We start from the raw sequence: 20,927 nt of genomic DNA on the forward strand, positions 1-20,927 counted from the left end.
ACTCCCAGTAAGTGTTGTTCTGTACCTGACACCTCTGAAGGGCATTTTAACCGAGAGGTTGGTGATTTTTAGTAGGTCGGTGTGCTAGAAGCCAAATGCTATAAAGAACAAAAGCCCAAGTGGCTTATTTCGATGCAATGGCATCTCATTGTTGTCCAGTTATAGTTATTATGTGCTCACCTTGTGTTACAGATTCCTTCTACAATCAGGTCTATTCATCAGGATAAAATCCTAGCACTTAGACAGCAGACACAATTCTTGTGGGAGGCTTATTTTTCTTCAGTTGAGAAGATTGTATTAACTACACTAGAGGTAAGTGGGACCACTTGGCTCTGTTGAAGAATGGTCCTTTATACGCTCTCTTGGACTTCTCTTTGCTGTTGGTGATGTGTATTTGGTCAAATGGGGCAAAACTGAATTTTCTGTGCTTGGATGGGACAGTTAACTCTTTTTTTTATACCTGCTCTGCCATGCCCAAGCAACTAACTCCATCTCTGACAAACTCGGGAAAATTGACATGAGGAGAAATTTCAGGGACATGTGGCTAATGACTGTCCTCCTGTCATTCATACTTAATGGCATCCTTTGAAGACATAGTTCTGTAGCCCTTTAGAAAACATGTAGTGACCAAGTAAGAGGAAATTTTCTACCACTCTAAACATATGAATCATTTACTGGCCACCGTAGGCCAGTGGCATTGGGACACAGCAAAAACTAAGTCTCAAGACATGTACAACCCAACCAGCATCGATGTTACAAAGGTGTATTAAGAAGAAAGTCAGGATTACACCCGTCTGGTTCAGAAAGTGTTAAACTTTAAGAAATCAGCAAATCTTGTTGGCAGATGGGTGCCCATCTTCAAGCTGCTTTTTTAAGGCTGGAGGAAAAAAGGAAAGGGAAGTATGGAGTTGATTAGCACCTTTGGAAGTAGAGCAGATAGTTAGGACCTGAGGCTACACTGAAGTAGCACAAAGAGCTAAGAAAAGATTTAGGAAACTGCATGCTCTTGAGTTACAGGCATGTGGAAAGGAGAGCAGAGGTGCTGTGGGGCAGCTTAGCGTGGAGGTGGCTCTGAGGTGTCTGGATAATGATGTAGGGGCATCTGTGGCCTCCCTTTTGGAGCGTTTGCTGTGGGAAAGTGACGCCTGCTCCAGCAGCAGGAAGGACTTTGGAGCACACACTGGGAAGTCTGAGTAATACCGAGAACTGAAGTCACCCTGTGCTGTACACATCACTATTTCCTTGCCATCCTGGGTGTCAGGGCCAGCGCTGGTCCCACCCCACGCACAGTGGGACATTTACTTACCTGCCCTGAGCCTTGTCTGGGCTCCTGCCGTCACCTGGGGGCGTGCTTCGTCAGTGTCATTCCATGAATGGTACACTTTTTTTTTTTCCATCCTGAAACTAGGTGAAAAGGGCTATTTAGGACCAAGGCTCACCCCATGAAGGGGACAGCCTGGTTAGAATGGCTTCAAAAGGCTTCCTCGTTGCTAGCAAACCTCTCTTATAACTCCAAAGCCTTCCCTTCAATTAAAATTGATTGAGTCTTCTGTCCATAGCAGCAGATTTGAATATGTAATAGATGCTACTTTTCTTTTCTTGGATCCTGCCCTCTATACAAGATCTTTCCTAGGCCCTTCTTAAGGAAACTTGAATGTCATTTTCTTCTTTTTCTTTCTGGAATAAGAGTGCTTTTTTTTATCAAGAAAATGCATGTTTATTTTAGAAAATAATGGAAAATACTTATAAAATATCCTACCCATGCAAAGTCACTATTGACATATATACATATAAATGCATATGTTGTTTTCTATATAAATTTATAATATGTTGTCAATTTTAATTTAAAAAGAAGTCTTTCAGTACTTCATAATATTTTTTCAGCTTAATGATGTATTAATATTTTCTCATGTTATTAGATATTTTTGTAATTATTTTTTTTGTAATTATTTTAATGACTATATAATACTCCATTCATGAAATCACGTAATTTCTTTAATGAACTTCCAATTTGAAGATAGTATGATTGTTTTTGACTTTTTATTGTTATATACATCATTAAAGCAAATAGCTTCAGCACAAAATTGCTGGGCAGGTTCAATATTACTTCCTTAGGAAAAATTCCTTGAATTCAGAGACCTGGTTCACAGAATATGCCAAATATTAGGATTTCTAAAGTGAATTGTCAATTTTTCTGTAATAGAATTGAACTAACTTATATTCCCTCCAGCTTATATGAGGGGACCTGTTTTAATCTGTAGTTTCTTTCACTTTCAACAGTATTGGGCATTATATCTTTAAAAATGATAAATTATTTTGTTAATTTCTATTTCTTATGTTATTAGCAAGAATGAATATTTTTCATATATTTCTTGCTCAAGAAACTCACAAAGAAAGAAATAGAAATGGCCACAAAGTTATCCCACTTTTTCTCATTAACTTTTAAGAGCTTATTATGTTAAAAAAAAAACACAAAAAACCCTTTGCCTGTTGTTGCAAATACGTTCCCCCAATTTCTGGTATGCCTTTCTATTTTATTTATGATTGGGCAGTCTTTTCTATTTGCTATGGTTAAAAAGAACTTTTAAACCATAATCCTGTTTTTATACACACACAGATATTTACTTACATTTTTCTACGACTTTCATAGTTAATTTTTTTTACATTTAGCTAATTAATCCAATTTACTTCTTTGTATGCTCTATGCTGAAAAAAATCTGACCTTTTTTTTTTGCAAATTGTTGTGTAGTTGTCTCTCTATTTCATTGGTGTTCTCACATGCCACTTTTCTGCATCTTTGGGTCTGTTTCTAGCCTTTTAATTTTGCCCTATTAGTTTAGTTGTCCACTCTAATACACCTAGACCACATGCTCTCTCTCTCTCTGTTTTTTTTTTTTTTACTCTGTATGCCATCCTTTGGTGTGATCCTGTATTTATTTAACCAGTCTATTATTGTTAACAATTAAGGTTGTTTCTAATTACTTATTATTATAGATATGATATAAATCCTTTATTCAAGCAAAGGCTTTCTGCATGTATCCTACACTATATCTCTGTTTCTTTAGTATAGAGTCCTCGAAGTGAGATTACTCAACCAAAGAGTCTAGGCATTTCTAAGGCTCATGATATATATTGTCAAATTATTCTTCAAAAAAGATGTGTCAGTCCAGACTCTCACAAGCTGACTGGGAGAGACACTCCCTTACTGTATGCTTGTCAGCCTTAAGGATCATAACTGTAACACACAACATACACAACTTCACTAATTTGCTAGATGAAAGGTAGTATCTCATCAATTACATTTCTTTTGAGTATGGTTTATTGCATAGATCTGGTCTCTTGTCTCTAAAGTTAGCAGTGCCCATTTATCCTGTAATGACAGTTGGATGTGTTAAATTCATCAGAATAGGAACTTAAGTCAAGCTGTTTTCATCTCTGTGCCTGGAAATGCCTTTTTCCCCTTGGATTTAAGCCATGTAGTTCTTCAACCACACAGTTATTTTGAAAACACTACAGACCATATACTTCATTCAAATGTATAGCAACTGTCAAATCCCCTTATATAGTCTCAAGATTAGATTCTAACAATTTGACCTCTTAACCGAATTGCATGAGAGATACCATCCAGTTTCCCTTTTTAATTCAGAACTCAGATAACCCGTAAATCCAATGTAAACAGAAAAGCAGAGACTGGCAGAAAGTGCTACCCACATAACACAAATAAACAAAGCCAATGTGTTTGGAAGAATGATTTAACTAATGCATAGCAATAACGCCCACTTGGCTCGGCACATAGATAATACAAGTGCTTTGGTCCCTGTTGGAGCTCCTAAGGTCTGAAGATAATTCAGAGCTACCCACAGACAACAGAGATTTGAGGATCCCTTATTCTAGGTTGTTCTGCACTCAAACTCTTTCCTCCTTGCTCTCTCTATTCTAAACCATGAGAGGGGAATTGCTTAGGTTTGGAGATTATGAGCCTTAGAGTTGTAGGTTGTGCTTAGACACAATTGAAAACAGCACACACCTCATTCTCTGTGCCAATGCCAGGGTCAAGTTGTTAGTACATTCTATTGTGCTGCACTCTGTCATATCTGGGATTCAACTGGTATCGTATTTCCAGTGTGACTGAAGTTTCCTTATTCTGCATCTTGGAATTAAAGAGCTATTTAATAAGAGCTAAGCCCTTTAGAGCTTAGTCCTTTCGTGTGTGCAAATTGACAAGTAACGATGGGAACAATAATAAAATACTGTCGAGACAGTGTTCCTTCCTGAATTCCATTATTTGTCAGAATACTGTATAATAGTAACCTGGCACAGATGATTGAACTGTGTAGGAGCTCAGTCAGAACCAGAGTGAGCACAAAAATAAAAAAATAAATAAAAAAAAAAATAAGTGCCTGAGATTGTAATAATATATGAAACCAGCTAATGTTAGCTTGGAAAGCACATATTTTTTAGTGGAATTTTATGAAGTCTTCGTTCTTTATTTTTCTCCTCAGTTATCTAACCATGCACATTTAAACCAGTCTTGCTGATGCTATTGTGCCATGAAATTTTAAAATCAATGAGAAAATGGAAATAGAAAATTGCTTTGGCTTAGAGTGAGGTGACATATGGTGGCACTGTGTGTATTGGGTAACACTGCATTGGTCAAAAGACCAAGTCAGGGCCGCACAGAATGACTATAACCTGTAATCAGTCATCCATTATTTTTTTTAAAGATGGCATGGAAAAAAAGAAAAATAAGCCTGTCATTTTTCCCCTTTAAATTCATATTTATAGGAAATATTATTCTTATTGGGGGTGCTATTTGGGAATATAATGATAAAAATATTATATTGTGTATGTAAATGTTTGTGTGTATGTGTGTGTTGATTTTCTTTATAGTCAAAGTTGTGCCAAACATCTAAATGTAAACTCTCCTTTCACAACAGTAGACACGGGCATCAAGTGCCCTGAAGGAATTCTGGGAGCTGTCCAGTGTAGCGACAGGGAGAATGGGATATTAGAGGGGCAAAAGGACCTTTCTCTTTGGGGGAATGAGATCCACACTCCAAAACTTTTGAGGAGGCAAGTTGATGTAAACCTTTTAGAAAGACATTTGGCAATAATATGAACAGCCTTCAAAGTGTTCAGTGTTCATAACCTTTGCCAACCTTTGACAAAAATCTTAAAGAATCAGTCCTAAATGTGGAAAAATTTAATTCATAAATGTGTTCATTGCATTGCATAGAAAAAATTGTACTGTTTTTGGTCATTTAAAAGAAGTAAACCATGAATACTATTAGTAATATGAAAAGATATCTGTAATATATAATGTCTGTGATATTATAGCTATGTAAAAATGGAAAAATCTATGCCTAGAAAATGGACACAGGAATGAGATTTTTTTATTAATGGCAAAAGAAACTCAAGTCTTAAGTATTAAAGCTTACACAACTCTTCCTAATAATTCTGAGAGGTTGTTATAATTAATGTGATATTCTATTGTTTTATTAAAATTGAGGAAAGTGAGGCATAAAGGTGGCCAATGGCTTGACCTAGTTTAAATTGAACATTTGCTATTGCTTTCATACCTTTGCTGATATCTTTCTGTCAAGATCCATTTGAAGAGAGTATCATATGCTTATTGGCATTTCAGAAATACTATAATGTATTATTGTATCCTTGAATTAAAAAGATAAAAATGTTGTGATACTCATCAAACAAAAGTCTATGACAATGAGAAGCATACCAACCAGAGACCTAAAGTGAGTCACAGGTCTGAGTTCCATATCATTTGGTATGTAGGTCGGATTTGTGATGCTGTCTGTTGTCACTTTACTTTGTGTCTGATATCCAGACTCGTTTCAATGACCACATGCTTGATGGTACATAAATTTGGAAAGCAAAAAAGGGAGGCAAAAACTATAAAAGAAACTAAATAGATAGTGGATTTGGATGAATAGTTAAAAAAGAAAAACGGGAATATATGGTGTACAAAGTAAAATTGCTAGCCATATAAAAACCCTTCACAACCATAACATTTTCTCGTAATTAATGCTTAGCATTTTAACATATCTCTGCCATACCACAAAGAGCAAACATTAATATTTTGGCTAGATTCCTGAGATCTTCACCATATTAAACCTCTACCCAGCCATTATAAAATTAGCCATTTTGATCCAGGGGAAGAAGGAAATGTAGAAAGTTTCTCCTTGCTCCCTTTTTTCTTTCTTATTAAGAAATATAAACATGGTAAGGTTTGCAAAGAGAAACATAGCTCACCCTGTCACTTGTCTAGTTATCAAGTGGGATGAGAAGAGGGTGTTAATAACCTTAGCAAATAGTAAAACTCCATTTAACATGGCCTGTACTTAAAATCACATTGCATTAAACGAGGAGCTGGAAAATGATGATTTAGGTTTTAAATCTCTTGAAACGTATGGCAGGCTCTTTTTTTTCTTTTTAAATAGAAAAAAAAAGCATTGCTGAAAACATGAAATTCTGTATCAAGTTAATTATTTGCCAAGTCATATCTTAATGAGTGGTTGGTATAATTACAAGAGTTTGAAAGTCACAGAGAGAAACCTATAACGTGGATTAATCACATTCATCTGACAAATGATCCAGGATGAGAGAATGCTTGACTCTTAAGTGTAGAATTTAATGATCTGCAAGGTCCCCAAGTCCAGAAAAACTAATGAACTAGCTTGGCTATTATTAGTCTTCATATGCCATGGCTGTTGTCCTATTATGTAGGATGTTTTAAATAATTGTTACCTGACTACTTTTTGAGATGAAATTTAGTAGGAAAACTTCAGCTAACCAATACCCTGAAGTCCAACAGTTGACTTTGAAAGGAAAACAAAACTTGACAAGCAAATATATCTGCCTCCTGAATTAGAGCCACAGATCAAAACTGCCACAGCTTCTAGAATGTGTCATGCCTTCCATATGCCTTTAGCTCAGTCTTCACAAGGTCTACAGTGCCATCTCTGTGCATGGGAACAGATTTTCCTGCTGTTGATGCAAACCCCGCTGTTAGATGCTCAACCATCCAGGAAAAATTCCACACACTGTGTTTTGAAATGATCATGGACTTAACTTCTTATTATAGGAAGACAAGAGAGTATTTGTGGTTAAACTGAAGTTTAGTCAGGAAATTTGGTCAGCCATAATTCATTTTTCTCATTTTCCCATTTCTCTGTCCCTCTGTTTGTATTCAGACACTTTTATCAGCAGAGAATGGGGGAGGGGAAGCACGTGTGTAGAGTCACTTCTTTGAGTTTCTTCATCCCTCCAATAGGATTGAGCACAGCCCTTATCAGATACAATCATCATCACCATGTGCTATGTTTCTGTTTTCTAGATTATTCAGGACAGAATATTCAAGCACATATCACGTAACAGTTTAATATGGAACAAACATCCTGGAGGATTGTTCGTACTACCACAGTATTCATCTTATCTGGGAGATTTTCCTTACTACTATGCTAATTTAGGTAAGTGAGTTGCTTCCAGGGAACTAACTACCCTTTTGTAGCCTCCAAATGTCCAGAATTAAAGCCCCTTGATTTTTTATTCTAGAGTGCGGCCTTTCTAACAGCCTGCAATGGAGATTGCTGATCGAGCCCAGTCATAAATGGTGTATCAAGGTCAAGAATTATAAATCCTGCAGAGCATTGCAAAGTGGGAAAAAAAATATTTTAAATGTCTTTCTTATCTGAGCAGCTACACTTTATATTTAGTAGAGTTCTTTTTGAAAAATAGGCTTTCCATTTTGAACATGGCAATGGATTAGCTGTAATTTTAAGTCTCATCATATATAAAATGGAGCTAGAAGATCTCACCCTAATATTTTTTTCACAATCCCAACTTCTTTATCTCATAGCAAAGAAAAACTGAATTAATAAAGGAAAAGGAGAAAGAGTTAAGAATATACAACAAGGGAGAAATGTATCACTCATTCAACATTTATTATGCTCTGCTTACATGCAACGTCACTGCGATGCTAGGGGATAGAAGTAAAAAGTCAAACAAGACACAACATCGGCTCTCGGGCAGATTTTAGTTCAATACTAATGGGGGAAGGAAACGGGGAGAGGGACAAAGGTCTACAAAACGCTACCATTATGGCCGTAGACATGTTTGTACTTGGGGCCCAGTGCCCTGGTTTTAGTAACATTTTGGACATTTCCCATCATTCACAGTTCCAAATTTGAGAACCCTGGGGTAGGAAAGCACCTTTCAAGTTGATGGGGCAAAAAGCCACTTACATTTTTTTACCCAAGGCCGATGTTCTTTAATAACTCCCTCACCCTTTTTTGAGTTGTACATATTTAGCTAAGAAGAAACAGAAAGGTCTGTAGCCTGATGTAGCAACCAGTGACAAAGAATTCTTTAATCCAATCCAAATTGATCATGGAGGCCTTATCAAAATCAATGGCTAGTCCACACTGGGTAATAATAACATTTCTATATATATATTTTTGGAGCATTAGTATCTCCATTTGGAGTTGGCGCATTAAAAGTGTATGACTGATGCTCCTTAACTGGTTGGAGAAAAATCAAAAAGCAGTGACTTATCCTCTGTTAAAAAGTGAACCCCCTCCTTTATCTTTATTCTTTTCACTGGCAAAATCTTGGATGTGTGTCTTGATAGTGGGAAAGTTCGCGTCTTTCTAACATGCAATTAAAGTACTAACTGTGTGATACAATTTGCTCTGCATTTATAGGATCCTTTAATGTACAAAGTCCACATCTTACCTTTATCCCATCAATATCTAAGCTTAAAACTTGACTGCCCCTGCATTCTTGTTCACATTTAAGCTACTAAAAGAAGACATTAGTGGATCTAAATGAATGAAATATTAAAATATTTTTTAAACTAGTCTCCAAGTTCATAGTGAGTTCTGACAGGAAAACTCGCATGGGGAGAGGCCATCTCACTTCTTTCTCTTGGGTGGCAGCTGTGCACATCTGTGATACCTTTCCACCTCGGGCTTCTCAGTACACCGTTGGCCGAGGTCTGGGTCACATACTGTCGGGTCAGAGATGCCACTGCCACACAAACAAGAGATGCTTGGGAGCATAGAGGCTTCCACTCAAAAATAGTGACGATGGTGATGGTGGTAATGACAGCAGCTACCAAAGAGTGACCACTTACTATTTCCTAGGTCTTGTTCTAAGCACTTTGTAGGCATTAACTTATTCAAGTGAATTCTCATGAAAGCTACCGTATCTTTGATACTATTATTATCAAACCTGTTTCACAGCTGCGGAAACATGGAGGGTTAAGTAATTTTCCAAGATCCCACCACCAGTAAGTGGTAGAAAGTGGCATTCAAACCTTAGTCATGCTCTGGATGCTGTCCTTATAACTTTCACCACTTGACTTGCTAGTTAGTATTAACTACATAATTAAGAATAAGATACATGCAAATACCCTGGGGAAGAGAGAGAGCACATTTACTTAAACTGGTATTAAGATGTGAATGACTAGGGTAGACTATGAGTTGAGAGAGAGAGAGAGAGAGAGTGAGTGGGTGTGTGTCTGTGTGTCTGTGTGTGTGTGTGTAATTAGCCTTTGGGTACCTACAAAGCAGAAGGAAGAACAAAGGTGCATTCCCAAGGATGGAAAAGAATAGCAAAAGAAGAACCTGGAAATGGACATTGCTCTGTAAATTGTCCAGGTCTCTAGACTCAGGCAGCAGTTAACCACAGCTTCTCACCTTTTTTTTGTTCTGTCAGGACCTAAGAGGCAGAGGAAAAATAAGCTAGAAGGGTACATTAGCTCCAGGGTGAGGCAGTGGCGCAAGGAGGAGTAATTTTCTAAGTCTTATTTCTAGCGCTTCATTAGGCTCCTCTCCCCTTTCTGTTTCAGGTGTAAAGCCCCCCTCCAAATTCACTGCAGTCATCCATGCAGTGACACCCCTGGTCTCCCAGTCCCAGCCAGTGTTGAAACTTCTCATGGCCGCAGCCAAATCCCAGTATTGTGCCCAGGTGAGTGGGGGTTCACCTGCCTGCTCCTGCCTGCTCCTGCCTAGTGGACTCTAGAGACTCCCACCCCTTACCTGCTGCTACACACATTGCTCCCTGGGGCTCATTTAACATCGGGTCTCGTGTCCTGTTGTTCCTCCCGCTTTCATTTGTCATGCCTTATTATGCCCTTTTCATCAACTTAGAGGTTCCTGGAAGTGAAATCTGACACAGGTCATGAATGGGTTGCCAAGTGATCTTTGCGCTGGGTTAAGGTTATGTATATATAAAACAACATATTCTTAAAAGAATATATAAGCCCTTTATTTTGTTTTTAAGTGTCAGAGTGATAAAGTAATATCAGAAGTGCCACTGGGAGGACCCAGAAAATTAATTTTCAACAAAAGAAACAGACTTGCTGGTGTCAGGAGGCATCGTCTTTTCTGTCACGGTAGTCATGACTAATGAAATTGGAATAGGAGATTAAATCTGTAGTAACAATATTTTGCAAATCAGTGTCTCTCCCATACGTTGTTATTAACAGTGGTTTTTCTGATTTGTAAATTAGCTTATAGTGGAAGGTTTACAGATGAGGAATGAATTAAATAATTTTCAAGTACACATTTTTGGACTAAGCACGTCTATTAGAAATAATCAAGTCATAGAAAATTAGCAGCCATTCTGGAGAATCGAAAACATGAGCTCATGCTAGTTCTATTCGTGAATATTTTTATTTCTCCCACATTGCCTGGTTTAGCACAGGTTCATAGCATATGTTCAGTATACGTTTTTATTTTATTTAATCAGTGTTATCTCACTTCTCATAAGATATCAGAATTTAGAAAATCACTTTTAAAAAAGATCCATTAAAAAATAAAACAAGAACTGCTTATTCAAAACCAAAAGAACAAAAACAAAAAAAGAAGAAAAGAAAATCACTTTATTAAGATCCAGCAACATTGAAATTACTTTCCTTTCCTCCCACTTTCTCCAACCTCCTTGACGTAAATTTTTTTAGGTCATTATGTCCTCTCTTTCTAGTAGTTGAAGTGATCAGGTTCAGGAGGTTGTGTGGGAGTGGACTGACTTTAAAATCAGTTTTGGCCCTGGCTGATGTGGCTCAGTGGATTGAGCCTGTTAACTGAAAGGTCGCTGGTTTGATTCCCAGTCAAGGAACTGTGCCTGGATTGCGGGCCAGATCCCTGGTTGGGAGTGTGTGAGTGGCGGCCAATTGATGTTTCTCTTGCACACCAGTGTTTCTCTCCTTCTTGTTCTACCTCCCTTCCCCTCTAAAAAATAAATAAAGTCTTTTTAAAAAAAATCAGTTTTGATGTCTGCTGTTCTGCCTTGCTTGGATATCTATCTACTCCCCCCTGCCCCCGCCCCCTCTCTCTCTGAGAACAAATGTTGGGTTGGAGGCCTATATAAATCCAGCCTTACCAAGCCATCTAATGATTCCCGGTTCCTTTCAGATCATAGTTCTATGGAATTGTGACAAACCCCTACCAGCCAAGCACCGCTGGCCTGCCACTGCTGTGCCTGTCTTCGTCATTGAAGGAGAAAGCAAGGTAGGACTGGAAGGGGACCTAAGTGTGGAGCCACCACAGAGCCTGCATTTCTCCACAGGGTGTTTTGGGTGTTGGCCCTAAATGTCTTCCCCTGCTCCTGCCCCTGGAGGGTGTTTTGGGTGTTGGCCCTAAATGTCTTCCCCTGCTCCTGGCCCTGGACTGTTTTCTAAAGCTCTATCTGTCTCTGAATGACCTCAGCTTTGACAGCCATAGGCTTTTGAATTAGTGAATCCTGGGTCCCTAATACTAGCTCTTTAAGAGATTTGTGACCCTGTACACACTTTTTCCTCAGCTTCCTCATCTACAAAATGGAAATAACAACATATACTTCAAAGGCTTACTATTAGGATTGAATGAATTCAGGGCCTGGCAATAGTAATCTGCCTATAAACGAAGAGGATAAAGATGAGGCTGGTGATGATTGTGGTGATGCCTGGGGTTGGCTTAGCTGATTCATCTTAGTTCTGTCTTCTTAGTGGTTCTTCATAGTTTTACCTTAAAAAGGACATTTTCACCTTAATTTGTTTTGGTGTCTCCACTAGAGCTGTCATGAGTGCTGCCTAGCTGGCCCCTTATGTCCGTCCTCCAGTTCATTTTGCCTTGGACCAAATGATCTTCTTAATCCTGTCATGGCCCATAAGGGAATCCATTTGCTAGTGCTTTAAACTAACATTTGAGGCCGTATATCATCTGGCCTTATCCGGCCTTCCCAGTCTTCTCATTGCTTTCCCCGTCCTCTCAGCAAATGTGGTCATTCACAAGTGTCTGAATTGCCCCATGTCCCATCCTACCTCTAATTTTATCTTTCCCACTTGCTGTCTTGATTGCCCCTCAGTTCTTCATGTCTGCTGTCAAACTTCCCAGTCGTTTCTGAAGCCCCTGTTCACATGCTACCCTTCTCTTTGAGATTTCTTCCACTGTTAGAAGCCGGAGATGAGTTCTTGTTTCTCTGGCATCTTCCTGTTGCTTTCTTGTAGGTCTTATCTACCGTAGTCACTACTAAATGAAACAGAGATTGATGGAGCATTGTCATCTAAGAGATTCTCTTTCTTGGTCCCCAGGAGGTCATATCATGAGAGATGATCTCACACTAAGTAAGACATCTTTGAGCCAGAATAACAAAATATCGATATATGAGGTCGAACCACTGAAAGTGGCAATTTCATATGGTTCACCATAATACAGTGAGAACTATGGCTGTCACGTGGACAAGATGATCAGTGCATTACCTATTCAGTTCCAGCATATGAGGGCCTACTGCGACTGGTTGCAAAATGCTGGAACATAGTGGGGAATGTGACAGATACAGTCATGGCCTTCTTGGGGCTGGACTCCAGCCACGTGGTTGTCAGAGAGCCACTGGGAAGCATCTAATGAGAAGGGTGGGGATTACAATGACCACATGCCTCCTGACATCCATCTTACCTTTACGCATCCGTGTCACCGTAGCTGTGGTTTCACAGAGGGGACTGGCAGACACATCTCCTGCCTGCCACCTCCTATATCTGTCTCCCCAATTCCAGTGCCTGAGCCCCTGAACAGAGAGCTCAGATGGAAGCTGTTAACTTTGAACTTCAGGATTCTTTGTGTTTTTTCTTCCGTGGGAGAATAGATTTTTTCGGGTAGGTAAGTCTCCCGTTGACTATGTCAGGATATTAAAAAATGATCCAGTTTGACCAACTCACTGGAAGCCATTCTGACTTCTAGGATTACTATTGCATTTTTATGCACTGACTTACTGATTTTACATTTCTGCTCTTAGCAAGGAGTCGGTTTCTTTACTTATGAGATGATGATGATGACAATAGCGCCTATCCCGTGGGCTTTACAGATGTCTCTGTTAAGATACCTCCCATCCTTCCAGCTAGATGTATATATGGGCTTCTGGCCATTTGCTGAGTCCTAGCCTCCACCTCGGCCACTGCTTCCAGTGGGGCATCCTGTTCCTTTTCCCTCGCTCTCTCTTCCCTGGAATTGCACATCCTGGTAAAGCACTTGCTTGTAAATCTTGCTGTAGACTCTGTATTCCAGGGAACCATGGCTTGGGCCCATTTTGAAGATTAAATGAGATGCTGCATTATAGGTGCTTAACTTTGTACTTCTTATATACCAAGGGTTCAGTAAATGTCAAATCTTCTGGGAGGCATTGTAATGTTATGGCTTATTTCATGGGCTCTAGTGTCAGACCTACTTTTGTGTGACCTAAGGCGCGTTATTTAACTCTCAGTGCCTCAGTCCTCCTTTAGTAAATGGAAACAATCTTAATACCTAACAGGGCAGCTGAAAGGATCCAATGATATGATACTATATACATAAATGGACTTAGTGTGTATGGACATGGTAGGCACTCAATTGTGCTTTGTATAATTAGTTATGGACATTTCTTATCTTCTCCATTAGACAGTAAACTTGTTGATCCTTGGTCATTTCCAAGCCATGTTCGTTAATTCTAGAGGGGTTTGGGTCAGTGCGTGGTAGCTAGCTATTGCATAAAGGACCTAATGAGGAACACCCAGTTCCCTCAGATTGACTTTGTGAGTACATGGGTTCCATTTATGCTATCCATTGAACTTGTGGAACAGAGCTGGGGCAAGGTATAATATTTGAAAGAGAGCTTCTACTTTCTACACTAGAATTTGGAATTGGCTGGCTTCGGAGCTTTTACCCTCCACTGATGAAGCAGGTTCAGAAAAAGGAAATGGGTCCTTTTAAAACCAGTGGTTGGGCTCATTATGGGAAAGAAGCCACGTGCCCTTCTCATTCCCCACTTAAATTTCCACGTCTGGCCTTGAGTTTAAAATTGATGTGTTTGCTGCTTTGGCTGTGACATCCTGTTTTGAATTTATTGGCCTTGTCTTTGCAGTGCTCCCCTGTAGGCTTAACAAGGGAAAGGTCAGGGCATCGCTAAGCTGGCAGCTAATGGTTTCTGCGTTAGTCAGTGGGCATGTAAACAGGATCAGGAGAGCTGCTTCTGGCTGAGGTTTCTGAACACTGGGTGTGTGGGGCTGCTTATCACTTTGTATGTGATTTGATTTGATTTGATTTTGGAAGCCTGAGAAAGAAGAAAAAGCTCGTCCCAGTTGACAGATGTGCAGGAGCAGATCCTGATGCCATTATGCTGTAGATATTCCCCCTGGAAATCCCAGAGATGGGCTAGAATGAACTCTTTCTGTCCTTCAATGTCATAAGCCCTCCAGTAGCCTCACAGGCTTGTAAAACCAACTGGAGATGAGGCCCATGGACGAGCTGGTTCTTGGAGTAAATATAGCCTGAGCCTCTTTGGGGTGGGAGTGTGGGTCCTCACATTTGTGGAGAGTACACTCGGCAGCCAGGTGAGGTGTCTGCCTTTTCTGTCACCAGTGTCCAGTTGCTTCCTTCTGTGGCTTTTGTGCTTTGAGAGTTGATGGTAAGTGTGGCTTTTCTCTTGGGCTTCCAAGTGTGAATTCAGAGAGGAGGTCATAACTTATTATAACTCCTGGAGGAAGATGGTGGTGTGAGACTGTCATGTGTGCCCCAGATTCACCTGTGAGGTCCCTTTCAACCCCGAGACAGGTGGCGTATGGTGGCTGAATCACACCAACCGGAATGAAAATCTGGTGGGTCCATCGGGGGCAAGACACTTAATGTCTCTGTGCCTTAGTTTCCTCACCTATGAAATGGGTTTGTTATAAATAGGAACTGAGATGACAAAAAGAACTGGAAACATTTCCTGCCACATTGTTAGTGTTTAAAACTTGTCAATCATTCTTATGATATAATCATTCTTATGGTTATTCTATGATACATTCAACACCAAAATGTAAGCTGGGACTATCAGAGAGTCGTCTCTCCTACCTCAATTTTCCAAATGGTCCCCCTTGTCCCAAAGTCGTCCCCCCCCCACAGCTTATCATGCCTTATCCTGGAGTTGCCCAAACGTTATTCATGTACTACCTTTACAATTCTCCTAAATCCGTGGGCCACATATGCTATTGTTTATGTCATATTTTTAGTCAGCTTACTTTTCATTTTAGTGAAGTTATTTTTAAGTTACTTTACTACTACCTTTTATTGCTATAGCAACTAATATGCGTGTGTCTATATATATTTTCCAATCTTTGCTCAAATAAATAAATAGGAGCATTTTTATATGTTTGTGTACACCCCTCCAAAAATGAACGGGCCTTCTAGCAGCGTGTGTCCCACACTAGGAATCATTTGCTCCATCCATCCGCTCTTTCCTGGCCTCAGCGTTGATTCTCTCCTCTGTGCCTTTGAATCTACTGGACACTCTCAGTGATGCCTCATTTCTATTTATAGCTGGTGAATTCCTACTCATCCAAGTCCTGCTCCAATGTCCCTTCTTCTTTGAGGGCTTCGTCTGTTCTTCCAAGTGGCTGGTGACTGCATCCTCTGAGCTCCCGGCATTTTTCATGTCAGGCGAGGACTGGTCATCTTTATTTTGGTCTCTGCAGGCCAGGATCGCCTCCAGCACAGGGAATGTATCTTCTTGACCTCTGCACTCTTTTAACTAGCAAGGTGTCTGTACACTGTCGGTGCCCAAATGGTGAAAGCAATGAGTCAGCACTGATGGAAAAGGAAGTCTTCAGTGTTGAGAGGTGACAGAGTGCTAGAACGTTCTTTCCGAAGGTTGAGGATGGAGGAATTGTTTTGAAAACAAAACTCGAAATTTACTTCTCTCTTTTCTAATGCCTTCCGTCCCGCCTGCTTTCTGTTCACGCCCAGGTTATGAGCAGCCGTTTTCTGCCCTATGACAACATCGTCACAGACGCAGTGCTTAGCCTTGACGAGGACACCGTACTTTCAACCACAGAGGTGAGCAACCCACCCCCACCCGCACCTCCCCAAAGAGCAGGCGGTAGGCTCCTCAGGCAGCTGTCCCAAACCCCAAGGAGCCAGCGCTTCTTCTTCCTGTGCCTTGGCCAAATCGGAGATATTTTTCAAAACTTCCTGCAGAGTTGCTTTTAATCAAGCCCGTCCCTGTGAGCACCTTGCCACCACCTGGCACCTGATGAGGGCACCTTCCCCTCTGTTTTCCCTGCTAATTGGCTCCTCATTTGCACGGCTGAACCTCACCTCTCGCCTCCTGCCTGCCCTCATTTTTTGTTTTTAAACAGCGCAGCTGCTGGCAGGTGCACAGAAGAACCACGGGGAGGCGGGCGATGCGGTGAGGGGGCGGGGCACCTGTTTAGCGTGATCTTGAGACCCTGCTGCCGGGGTGGGGCAAACAGTCCCATCCTTCCCCAATTATCTTAATGCCTGTGTGGGTGGGTGTTGCCTCTGTTAGGGAACGCTGTGCTGGGTTCCAAAGGGAGCTTTTCTGTCTCGGTTTAAAGTGCTCATTTTCTTTCACCCACACAAGAGCAAACGGTTTCACTTTAGCGCTGAGATGGAGATCCCTGCTAATAAGACATTCAGGTATTTGTGCCAAAAATAACATTGCACAGAGAATGCGTGAGGAAGAGGAGAGAGAGCAGAGGAAAGATAGACATGGTAGGAAAGCAATTTTTACAACCCGAATGAATATTGATCTCTGAAATCTTACTTTAAACCATACAGGGCACCTAAGACAGTTCTGTAAAAATGAAGTATATCGGAAATGCATTGTTAATGGTAGCCGCTAAAAAGTATGGAGACTTGACTAGTTATATCTTCTCCTTCTCCCTTTCTTTTGTCCTTTTTATTCATAATCATTTTCCTTTCAATTTTTAAAAATTTACTTATTGTTTTTCTATTACAGTTGTCCCACTATTTCCCCCCATTGCTCCCCCCACCCTGCCCATCCCTTCTCCCACAGTCAGGCCCCACCCCGTTACCTTGTTGTCCATGTTCATGGGTCATTAATACTAGTTCCTTGACTAGACCCTTGCCCTTCTTTCCCCCTTCTCTTCTCCCTCCTCCCCCTCCTTTCAGTATAAACGTGGGCACTTACCAGCACGTACTTTCCTGGAAGCCAGTCTGATTCTAATGGCCTGCTGCCCACACAACCTGAGCTACCAGTTCACAGTGTTTCTTGACATTCCATGGATGCTTCCAGTTTCCATCAGATGGACTTGAACAAACGTTATATGCAAGGTCAACCTAACTAACGCCAGGACAAAATGTGCTGGGCCTCACCTTGCTGAAATGCTTTCTGTGTAACCGAAGCTCTATAAATACTTGGTGAATGAATGATTGGAGGAATGCTTGCTGAGGAGATTAATGTGTGAACACACAGCCAGTTGTGTGGCAGTAAGGTGGCAGGAGAAAGGGGGCGGGGGAGAAGATACGCTTAAGGTTCTAAGGGAGAGACAGCTATGGAATACGGGGCGTGGACACCCAGCTCGCATTTGTCTGCTGCTTCCTGCAAGGGAAGCGGGCATCCCAGGAACACATTCACTCAACACGTATTTATTGAGGGATTTCTTTGTTCTGGTCTTCATACCAGGTGCTTTGATTACACAGTTCCTGCCTGTAGCCATCAATCAGAGTCTTGGCAGCAAACAGGATTCAAATCACAACGGTCCAACGGAGGGTTATTTAGAGAGGTGGATGAGGTTAAAAGGACCGCACAACAGATAGTGAGGCACTTGGAGAGTGACAAGAACAGGAAGCACCTCCTACCCTGAGGCTTGACAGAGCCAGGGAAGGACATGGTGTTTCCAGAGCCCCTGAGAAATGGAACCAGGGAGAAGAGGCTGCCCTGCAAGGGAACTGCGGGAACTCTGGTGCCAAAGCTGGGACCTCTCCTGCTGTCTCACCTCCATTTTTATGCTGAAGGTTCTCACTGACTTCACCCAGTCAGCCACCTCCCAGCAAGGCCGACAAGGCCATGCCATGCATAGGTCCCAGCATCTCAGCTGCAGAGCATGGCAGGAAGAGTAGCGAGTGGATCTCAGAGAGCAAACACAGGAAAGCATCCCATGGCATGGCGAATGCATGGTCATGACAACTACAGCTTATACCTGAGTCATTACCCTACTTCCTGAAGTATTGATTCATCATCTGACGTCTTCCCCTGGACACAAAGCAACGAGGGTCACTCTAGGATTTGTTTTTCCCTGTCCCATGATGTAGCCGCGTGCTGGTGAAATTATTTTCAAAGAACAGCAATTCCAGCCACTCAGTGCACACTGGGAAGATCATGTGCTGTATATGAAGGAATTAGAAGTCAACGTGAGCTAGCAGTCTGGTTTAGTGTCGCCTGTTGATGGCTGTTGATCAGTGGAGTGGCTGTGTTGCCTAGAAAGGTCCAGAACAGGATTTCTCTTTTTAGGTGATTATCTATTGGTTCGTTTTATTTTTTCTCTAAGGATTCTTAGCTTGTTTAAATGTCTCTCTGCAGTATTAAGGAGAGATTTTTAAACAGCCTCCTTTAAAGGGTATTACATGTAGTTGGTTTATAGTTATTTACATTTATCTGGGTTGCTGCAAATTCTCAAAAGAAAACAGATGTTGGTTTTTAAGAGAGAAGGCCATGAGCTGACCTTTGCCTTCTTTGGTGTGCTAATGATCTGCGTGAAAGCAGGGCTGTCATAGGAATCGCAGCTTTTTCTGAATTTACTTTTGCGTTCCTTTGAAATGACTTGAAACGGCTTTGGGAGAGTAAGAAATGCGCGTGATGAAAACACCCCATCGGGTTGTCTAGTAGTTCCCACTGCATGTGTTTCCTTTTGAAAGAGTCATGGAAAACCCAAAGAGCGCCGACAGCCGGGCTGATTCTTTGTGGCGGGTTGCAGAATATACTGTCCTCTCCAGTGGCGCCATTAGCGTTTGAACACCAGGGATGATATTCAGGTTATCACAGCCTGATTTCAATTTTCTGGCACATGCTATTCACTCCCCTGCTGTCTTTTCACTTTGAGATGCCCCTGCCCTACCAAGCTTCCTTAATGGGTGCTCCGCCACCCTACTCCTCCCACCCCCCCGACCCCCACACTGGATGTTACAGTTTAGGGGGACAAGCTGTGTTGTTCAGGCTCTCTTAAGATAGGACACCAAACTAGATTTTCATAAAAATTAGAGTTTATGGCTGCTTATAGAAATGGTGATTTCAGAGATAAAAGGACTCTACAGATCACACAGGCCAGTGTTTCCCCCCAAATGGGTTGTGCACATTAAGTAGTTTTACATGGTTCATGGCAAGCATGTATTTAAGCTTCACAATTATATATTTCCTTTAATGCTTGTAAGAAAATAATATAGGCAGGAATCAAACCTAGGATTTCACTGACATGTTTATCTAGGATGAGGCTAGAGAGGGGGAAAAAATGAGTAGGCAGTTGAAAGAAAAATACTAAGTAAGTCATTGAATGTGTGGTCTGGGAATGTGGCAAAAACAGGGAGGACGTTATGTATATGATGAAAGCTTGGGAAATATTGATCTAGGCTTATTTGCTTTGTCTTTTAATTGAGGTAAAATTCACATAACATAAAATTGACCAATTTAAAGTGTATAATTAGTGTCATGTAGTGCATTTACAGTGGTGTGTAGTCTTATTCTAAAATATTTTCATGACCCAAAAAGGAAACCCTGTAGCCATTAATCAGTCACTCACTAACCTTAGGAAACACCAGTCTATTTTCTGTCTGTGTGTTGGTATATTCCAGACTTCTGTGTAAATGGAATCATGTACCATGTGGCCTTTTATGTGCGGCTTCTTTCACTCACCATGATGTTTCAGGGTTTGTCCATGTTGTAGCATTTATCAGTATTTCACTCCTGTTTATAGCTGAATAATATTCCATTGTATTGATGTACAATATTGAGTTTATTTATTCATTAGCTGACGGAATTGGTGTTGTTTTTACCTTTGATCTATCGTGAAAAGTTATTTGCTTTGCTCTTGAATGTCTGAGCGATCACTGTGCTGAGACTTGAACTATTGGTGGAATAAATGACATTTCCATTTTTATTACTTATCACGAAGAGGTAGCGCAAAGGTTGTAGGTCGAATGTGTAGCCTGTATAAGAGATAAATTGCTTTCAACGCTGGAGCAGCAGAGCTAAGAGAAAGGCTATGAAAACAGTACACACCAAATCTGAAACCGTATGGCCTGGGTTCAAATATCGGCTCTGCCACTTGCCAGCTCTGGCAGATCATTTGAACCTCCATATACCTTAGCTTCCCTCTGTAAATTTGAGAATATAAAATTACTTTTTCACGGAAATGGGATTAAATGAGTTAAAACATCTCAGTACCTATGCCCATTATAAGCATTATACAATTATGAGCATTATGTGATTGTTTACTATTACCATTTTTATTTTTACTTTCTATATTATTTTATTTACCGTTCATGAAATAATCATAGAAAGTCAGAAGTGAGCTTACACATCTGAAAACAGGCTTTGCTAACCATTAATGCTAGTTTATAAGCACTGGAAAGTCATGTAGCCGCATTTCCTTTAAAATC

At 40.7% G+C, this 20,927-nt stretch overlaps 1 protein-coding gene across 1 annotated transcript in view; it reads left to right on the top strand.

The window, feature by feature from the left end:
• Window positions 1-20,927, top strand: part of EXT1 (exostosin glycosyltransferase 1) — a 270,855-nt gene that overhangs the window by 243,180 nt on the left and 6,748 nt on the right. Inside the window, exons 4-8 of the mRNA XM_090283428.1 lie at window positions 193-312; window positions 7,355-7,487; window positions 9,869-9,987; window positions 11,436-11,531; window positions 16,257-16,346. Coding sequence (XP_090139554.1) covers window positions 193-312; window positions 7,355-7,487; window positions 9,869-9,987; window positions 11,436-11,531; window positions 16,257-16,346 — 558 coding nt within the window. The remainder of the gene's footprint in view (window positions 1-192; window positions 313-7,354; window positions 7,488-9,868; window positions 9,988-11,435; window positions 11,532-16,256; window positions 16,347-20,927) is intronic.

This window comes from Furipterus horrens, unplaced genomic scaffold (assembly GCF_987537825.1).
Source record: "Furipterus horrens unplaced genomic scaffold, mFurHor1.1.pri manual_scaffold_7, whole genome shotgun sequence".
Classification (NCBI taxonomy): Eukaryota; Metazoa; Chordata; class Mammalia; order Chiroptera; family Furipteridae; genus Furipterus; species Furipterus horrens.